At 40.9% G+C, this 8,219-nt stretch overlaps 1 protein-coding gene across 3 annotated transcripts in view; it reads left to right on the forward strand.

Annotated features, from left to right (window-relative positions):
• Nucleotides 1-8,219, forward strand: part of trappc8 (trafficking protein particle complex subunit 8) — a 30,411-nt gene that overhangs the window by 18,856 nt on the left and 3,336 nt on the right. For 2 of the 3 annotated variants that reach the window (XM_041070173.2, XM_029148305.2), the window contains 14 exons: nt 808-1,002; nt 1,329-1,498; nt 1,591-1,674; nt 1,933-2,035; nt 2,722-2,879; nt 2,970-3,403; nt 3,621-3,774; nt 4,473-4,569; nt 4,821-4,889; nt 4,959-5,014; nt 5,685-5,891; nt 6,063-6,164; nt 6,674-6,813; nt 7,784-7,873. In XM_041070173.2, coding sequence (XP_040926107.1) covers nt 808-1,002; nt 1,329-1,498; nt 1,591-1,674; nt 1,933-2,035; nt 2,722-2,879; nt 2,970-3,403; nt 3,621-3,774; nt 4,473-4,569; nt 4,821-4,889; nt 4,959-5,014; nt 5,685-5,891; nt 6,063-6,164; nt 6,674-6,813; nt 7,784-7,873 — 2,059 coding nt within the window. Of the gene's footprint in view, nt 1-807; nt 1,003-1,328; nt 1,499-1,590; nt 1,675-1,932; nt 2,036-2,721; nt 2,880-2,969; nt 3,404-3,620; nt 3,775-4,472; nt 4,570-4,820; nt 4,890-4,958; nt 5,015-5,684; nt 5,973-6,062; nt 6,165-6,673; nt 6,814-7,783; nt 7,874-8,219 lie in introns of those variants that run through there. The other variant, XM_055507647.1, reaches the window with a different exon arrangement.

Genomic DNA, 8,219 nt, shown 5'->3' on the forward strand with positions numbered 1-8,219 from the left:
TGCTTTGGTATGACACTAAACCCCATGTAACCCCATGGCACAATGTGTGTGTGGGTGAATGTGAATACAGAGTTAAAGCTTTTTGAGTATCACTAGGTAGAAAAGTGCTATATAACTGCAGGACCATTTACCATTTACTTTTTAGTATGTTTTGGGCATGAGATTGTAAATCTCACACCCATACTTAAAACACTTAAACTAAGAACAAGTGCGCAGGCGCGAGCCTTGCTGCAGCACGCTGTCTTACTGTCTTGGTTTTTCTGTATTTTTCCTTACCTGCTGCATGTGATTTTCTTTAATTAGTCTTAGTATTCAAAGTGCACCCTCTCTGATCATGTTGTTTGAGAGAGATTTTTGTCCATTTTTTTTTTTCACTCATCCGTAAAGCTGGTGCGCAAGAGCCAACGCTACACCTAGCAAACTTTGTTCACACCCGTGATCAGTTGATCGCACTAACATCAGCCCCAAAATACTTAACTCTGCCAGAAAGATCAAGCTTCCCATTTTGATTATGTTTGAACATGTCTATAGCATATAAAAATATGAAAGGTGCCCCAAATTCCATATTCACAAATATTCACAATTCCAACCTGACTCAAGCACCATGGAAGTCCCTTGGTGCATCTAGACCACGTGTTTTAGTGGGCTACCATGGCGTGGTATGAGTGGGAGCTGATTGCCACCTACAGGTCACTAAAAAAAACACGATATGACGATAGGAGATACTTACAAAAAACACTTAAGTTCCACCACTGTATAATTTTGTATTCAACATTTAATATTTATTTCAATATTTAATGTGAGCAGGGGAGAAGCAGGCGGCCACCCATGTGTCCTTGGATCAGGAGTATGACCAGGATTTGGCAGCAATGTGGTTTCACCTAGAGGAGCAGTTGGTAACTGCTGCCAACCGAGGGGTTGTCCCAGTGAACTTCTTGCCCACCCAGTTCTGCCTCAACAGCCAGACAGACAACCTGCGCCACCCACTGGCTGTAGTAGAGGGTAAGAGGTCTTTAGTACTAGTGTGGTCAAAGGCTTTAAGATGACATCTAATCTTTCAGAAGCTGATCAAAAGAAAAGTTGATTAAGCTGGCTGAATGACTCCCATAGGCTGCCTTTCCAAAACACAAAGTAAAAGTACAAAGTCATACCTTGCTTAAAAAATAACATAAAAAGTAATAAGTAATAAAGACACATTTGGTTGTGGAAGTAGAGACCACACGAGAGAGAGAATGAGATTCCTCCGAGGGCTTTAGCTGCAGCACATGAATGACGTCATTGCTTCGCACATCATCAGACACTATAACGGACTCTGTTCATCTCTGCAGAGCCTATTGTAGTGGAAGTGACATTCAAGAACCCTCTGAAGGTTTCCCTGGCTCTATCCAACCTCTCGCTCCTCTGGACGTTCACTCCTGATTTTGCATCTCCAGGCCAAAGGACAGCTGAAGAACTGCCAAGCCACACTGTCACTAACGAACAGAACCCAGCTCTAGTGGTGGGAAACCTGGGAAAAGTTGTGATTTAAATTCATTATCATGTATTTGTATGACAGCAGATTATTGCTTCTTCAACACCTTCATCTTACAGATGAACGATAAAGAGAGGAAAGATAACACTGTAACCACTGAGACCATCCTGGAATTTCATATGGGTCCAGAGGAAACAAAAATGGTACGGTCACATGACACTTTTTTGGCAGGCATGTTTATATATCCATCCAACCATACACTGTAATATAATGTACATCTGGCCAACCCTGACCCAACAACATAAAGAACTGGTAAAGTTAACATCTAGGGTAGTGTTGATTGGGTTTTTAGTTGCAATGCTTCACTTGGTACATTTTTCAATAGAAAAGTAGAAATGCATTCTTTCATGATATACTTCACGTCGTGTGCCATTAACAGTCTGTTTGAATTCTGATCTCAGGCCCGAATCCGGCTGCTGCCACACAGAACCGGGCAACTGAACATTGTGGGTGTGGCGTACCACCTGGCTGCAGCCTTCCCTGGGGAGATGGCTCAAAGTGAAGGTAGAAATGGTTTGCTTTCGTGTTTAAGACTTGCTGTCCTTTACATATTTGTACTTCAGCACATTCAGTTTAAAATAAATAAATGTATTTTACATTTAAAAGGTTTACAGAAAAATACTGAGGCGGATATACCTCACTGATATACAAGTAACTTTTGATTTGTTGCCCAGTCTATGGTAAAGGTTTTATTTATAGAACCTGACGTCCACTGCTGGACACAAATATTCTGGACTGGAAGTCTACACACTTCACACATGAGTACCCCAGGACCTTACACCAGAATAGAACCAGGTTTATGATCGATGTAGCCACAGACTTAACCGCAGTAATCAGAAACCTGGTGGTGCTGCGTTCTCAGAGCCCAGTACATCCCAGTACATGATTTGTTAATTTACATACATCCAAGATGTATGTAAATTAACAAATCAACTTCAACTTTTGTTGAACTCCCCACAAAATCCACTTCTTGAGTGGCTCACAGTACAATGCAGGTTAACAGATAACACTTTTAAACTGAAAAGTAGTTTGTGTGACCCATTCATGTTAAGTCATTTTGTTTAGTTATCAGTGACAACTTCCATGATTATTAGCTGTTTTAAATTTTGATAAAAACTTAATTTCAGATTTTAAAGTAATAGTTGCAGGTACTGAACTAAACTGCAGTCTGAATTTCCTTTTGTCGGCAGGCAATCAGGTGACAGATCTAATAAGGGTTTGTGGAAGACAGGACTTTAAGATCCAGGGCCCACGACTCAACCAGACCAAAGAGGACAAGATATCTGTTCGACATGGACCTGATCGACGTCTGGATCCCATAATAACGCCACCCATGCCCCTGATAGAGGTAGCGCTGACTGTAGAGCCACTCTGCATTTGGAAGAGAATCTCCGTATATATGTGTTTGTTAAGCTTTCAGTCTGTGCCTGTCTGCCAGGTGTTTTTCCTGCAGTTTCCCACCGCCCTGCTGTGTGGTGAGATTCGAAAAGCCTACGTTGAATTCTGCAACGTCAGTGGTGTTGCTTTGTGTGGCCTGCGAGTTGCATCCACACACCCTCACTTCTTCACCTTTGGTAGCCAGGCTACAACTCCCCTCACGCCCCTCAGTCCATCCTCGGCTGAAAACTGCTCGGCCTATAAAACCCTAGTAACACCTTTTCAGCCAGGGTCAGTAGAGCCAGAGATGTTGGTTTCAGCTGAAGATTTCAACCAACCAACAGGTGTGATAGACATCCCCATAAACGGCAGTGTGCTGCAACCTGGGGAGTCGACTCAGCTGCCTTTGTGGCTCAGAGGACCGGACCACGAGGGAGTCCATGAAATAAATTTCCTGTTCTACTATGAGAACACAAAGAAAGGAAACAAAATCAGGTAAGTTTGTCTTAGAGATTCATGAAAACTATGTAAAAACAAGCTACAAAGTTAATTCGAAGTGTTGTTATTGTCATATGTACAGAGCTTATCAGTCTAGTTGCTCCTTGGGCTCAAGAATCATTGTGCATTGGACATGACATGATTCAGATTCACCCTTTGCTCTTTAGCAGCATGGATGGATAACACATCTCCACCATTCTTTCTTTATGTGAAGTCATCGAGTGCTGCGTCACACAGTCTTTATCTGTGCCAGTCGGTCTCTGAATGTGCAGGCGTCTGCATACCACAGTAGTGCTCCACACTCCAGCCTGGATAACAAAGACAGCAATGGAACGCTTGTCTTCATTGATGTGGAGAACATCAATATGGTGAGAATACGTAGCACGGTGGACACCTCTAGTGCAGTGTTCTCAACTGGTCCAGCTTTGGGACCCACCCCACCATTACCCTTTAATGACAAGTCATGACCCAAATGAGGAAACTTTGCGAACTTTCATAATCATAGGGCTAACAACAATCAGAAGATTTCAGCAACATTTTTCTAAATGTAATAATTTTTAACAGACTCAGAGGCACAGGCCCACCTTTCTTAAAAAAAAATTCTGGCAAAGGTCGGCAACCCACCAGTAAAGTATCTGTATCATCGATTCCCAACATCAGTATACACTAGCGCAAAGATAAGTCGCTTGGAATTGTACCTATGTACGTCACCAAACTGTGTTTGAAATGAAATACACGATGTGAGAGAGTCAAGACTTTAAGTTTTGATTCAGCAGTAAATCTGAACCTCTGCTCACATTCAGCCAAATGCGGCAAAAGTCATACACGTAATGGTTCGGTGTTATAGCAAAAAGCTGCTCGAGAGATTTTCCATTTGTTCTGTACAATCCTGAGGATGGTTAAAATCAACAGGCAACATTAAAAACAAACAGATAATCAATCGAGGAGTATATATTACTTATATACGACTACAGAAATGAAAAACTGTCTGCCACAGTACATTCAGTCAGTACAAAAATAAAGGAATGTGTTCTAGATCTGTTTAATGAGCCTTCTCTTGGTCTAGAGTGAAGCTGGTGTTCGAGAGTTCCACATAGTCCAGGTATCAAGCAGCAGTCAACATTGGCGCCTTCACAAGTTTATTAACCCTGCGAAGGATAAAGGTATGGACCCAAAATATGAAGCTGCTGTTCTCATTTTTCAAAAATCATTTAAATACATTTCATAAGTTGTTCAGCTAATAACATCATAACAAAATTGCCTCAGACAGGTTGCATTTAGGTGTGGCTATTAAAGGCCATACATAGCCTACATGACCCCCTTAGGATCCCTAAATAAAGTGGCATTATTGGTAGAATGCACAACTAAACATCACTTGCATTTCATGTTGGCTCATTTGTTCTGTTCTTCTCAGACTGCAAGCTCACCAGCAGAGAAAGAGCCAAACTGTGTTTCAAGGCAACACAATGCAGGCCCCACCAAGGTAACGGCTTCAAATAAATCAAGGTAACCCAAGATGGGAATCAGTTTGACTGTTTCTCTCGTTTTCCAGCCAACTCCGAAGTAAAGAAGTACACATTTGCAGACCTGAACCTGGGAAATGAACGAGTAAGTTTATGTTAGAGGAAGTATAAAGCTTCTCTCTTTAAGTTTTCTCTGCTTTCTTGTTGAGCTATATGTACCATTAAACATGCCACAGATAAATATGCTTTCAACTTACAATGGGCCAGGTTGAATGTTGCTACTTTTCTTTAGCCACTCAGTAGGTGCAGCAGCTTCCATATTTCAATATCACATTAATAAAGCAAGAGAAGACCTACAGTAAGTGGTTGATCAGGGGAAGCAATGCTATCCAAAATAAAAGAAAAATCTTATTTATCAACACAACAGTGAGCCTTCTAATTTGGAATCATTTCATGAGATTGCTAAATCTAATTGCTTTTAATATCACCGCCAGCGTAATGGAGGCATATCTTATTGTAACTGTGATTAAGGAGTGTGTATGTAGTCCGGAAACTGGAAAAGCATGTAAATAATGGCATACCTTGGCCTGTGGTGGCCTCTTGGTTTGATGCTTCCACTGACATTCTAGGGTAAAACCTGAGCATTGATCGCCTGTGAAGCTTGCTCTGTCTACTGAATGTGACTGCTTAGTCTGTGCAGGTTCTATTGAACCGTGTTTTAATGTGCATATTGTCCGGGAAAAAATAGGTATATCTGTTCTTTCTAGTCTGTGTCCCTCTGCCTTAAACTTACCTTTGGATACTGTTTTGCACAGATTATAAGTTCTTTGACACCTTGCGGAGATTTCTTCTTTCGTTGCTGTCGAACCACCGGGTCTCATCAAGTGGATGTGGCACCATCAAGAACATTATCAAGCAGCAGGAGCCAGAGCTCTGTCTCCACTGAGGACAAAGCTTTGGAAATGACCAAAATAGTCAAGAAGTGTAATGAACTGGACCTCAATCTCATTGTCATATGGAAGGTACACATCCTGGTTAAAATTAATTTGGTGACATAGGTCAGATTTTCATCCAAACTACATTCCTACTCAACAAAGGCACAAGCAAGTATAGCATGGCAGACAGTTTTTGTTGATCTAAAATATTCCAGTTCTGTCGGTTGCATTATCAGCTTGTGATGTGTTTCTCCACAGGCCTATGTAGTTGAGGACAACAAACAGCTGATTCTAGAGGGACAGTTGCATGTGGCACTGCAGACAATTGGCAAAGAAGCCAGTTCTTTAACACCCAAAGAGGTCAGTGAGGCTTGTGTTTAAAGGGGCTGTGGGGAACAGTGGTTCTGGGTATGTGTGTACCAGGACTATAAAAAGCTGTTCACGGCTGTTACAGTAACTCCTGTGAAGTATGTCTGAGTGCAGTCATGTAATGTGGTTCTGTTGAATCATTAACCTGAGGAGAAAGCCTTTTCCAAAAAGACAAATTAATTTAAAGTTGGAATGGTTATTGTCTTGGAACTGGTATTTTACTCTTTGCTTATTCTACTTTATAATAACCTTTTTCCTTAGTTTGTTTGTGTTTTTGTTGTGTAACCTTTGGTCAGGATTGACCCACTCATGGGCCTTGTAGCTATGTGTATGTACAGTAAACTACAGGTATCAAAATACATTCAGATCACTCCTGAACTTCATTCAACCAGTGGTGTAACTTTCAAACAAGATGTGATCCTTAATATTTCAAACTGGTTTGTTGGAGCTGCAGAAGCAAGGACACATGTTCTGGAATGTAAATTTCTGTTCTCTTTTAGGAAGCTCAGGAGATGGTTCTTCTAAAGTTCAAGTCAGAGTTGCCTCCGCCCATGGTTCTGCCCTCTGCAGAGCTGTCCCACCTCATCAAAACCAACCTGCACTACCCTGAGACCTACACACATGCATTTGGCCAGGAGAGGTAACAGCAAAAACACTTTCAAGATACACATACACAGACCCAACAAATCCCCAGATCCAGCACTAGGAAACTGGAGACACCTGCAGAAAGCTGCAGAGGAGGGAACAAGGAGAAAAGATAGGTAAAGGCATGCAATGCAATGGTGGCGCATAAGTGGATAGAGAGGAAGGAAGATTCAAAACCAAGCAGAGCTCAGTGTATTAAGCAGGTTCAGGATGAGAAGATGGTGTAGGAGAAATAGGATCTCACTCCAACTCTAGTCATGTTTGGATTAGGAGGAGCCATCACAGCAACATTCTAATGGTCCCTGCTATTGCTTTATACGTAACTGTAGCATTCCACACAGTAATATCGAATCTGTACAACCCAGCATAAATACTGTATATGATTACCTGCCACACCTCATGACTTTACCTGGCTTCATAATCTATACTTGTCATCTGCATGCAGACGCAATGTCTATAGAGGGTGTCCTAATAAGCGCTTTCATACATTGTCAGTAGAGGAGAGATGCATGTTTGTTTGGCACCTTACCCTTGAGGTCCAATATCCTGCAGCCAGAAAAAATCAGAACAGAGGGCCTTTAAAAACCTGAGCCTATTGTTTGTAGATGTGAAGTAAAACCAACCTGCACCACCAATGTGTTGTCTGCACCTTTCTCACTTAGAAAAAAAGTCTATATGATTCAAATTTCAGACATCACATCAATTACCACATGATGATGGGATCAACAGAATTGTACTTTAGTATCTGTGTTTAATCAAATCTGTTTGTGTAGAGAATGGCCAGAAAGAAGGGAAACTATGATCGATGAACCTAATGGCCATGTCTACTGTTTATTCTCTTGGCATTTTGCTGAGGCCATGGCTAGTGCCGCAAGTGTCATTACAGTGATACCACACTGCAGACATCCAAGCTTCCGGTTGTATAGAACAACTTGTCAGTGAAGCTGGTTAATTTGTGTCTCTAGTCTCTGTCTGGTGCCAGTTACTCTGACTCTTTCCAACTGTTCTTTGGCTCATGTGGATGTCATCATTGACTTGCGACATAAAAGCTTAAGGTAAGTATCGAACCAGTTACAGTTACTTTGATTTGTCTTTCTTTCTAAATCTTAGTATAAATAATTATTTATTAATATTATATATATATATATATATATATATATATATATATATATATATATATATATATATATATATATATATATATATATATAAAATTCAAATTCAATGAATAGAACACTTATTCTCATTCTTTCTGTACATTATGTAAACAAAATGTTAAGATGCAGTGCTGCACATCTGTGTTCTGTTCATGGCGGGCTGCTGATAGTGGAAAGAGAAACTTTTATTTAAAGTTACGTCATGAACCACATTTTCACAAGGTCACATCTATTTCCCTTTCAG

The sequence above is a fragment of the Betta splendens genome, chromosome 4 (genome assembly GCF_900634795.4).
Source record: "Betta splendens chromosome 4, fBetSpl5.4, whole genome shotgun sequence".
NCBI classification, from domain to species: domain Eukaryota; kingdom Metazoa; phylum Chordata; class Actinopteri; order Anabantiformes; family Osphronemidae; genus Betta; species Betta splendens.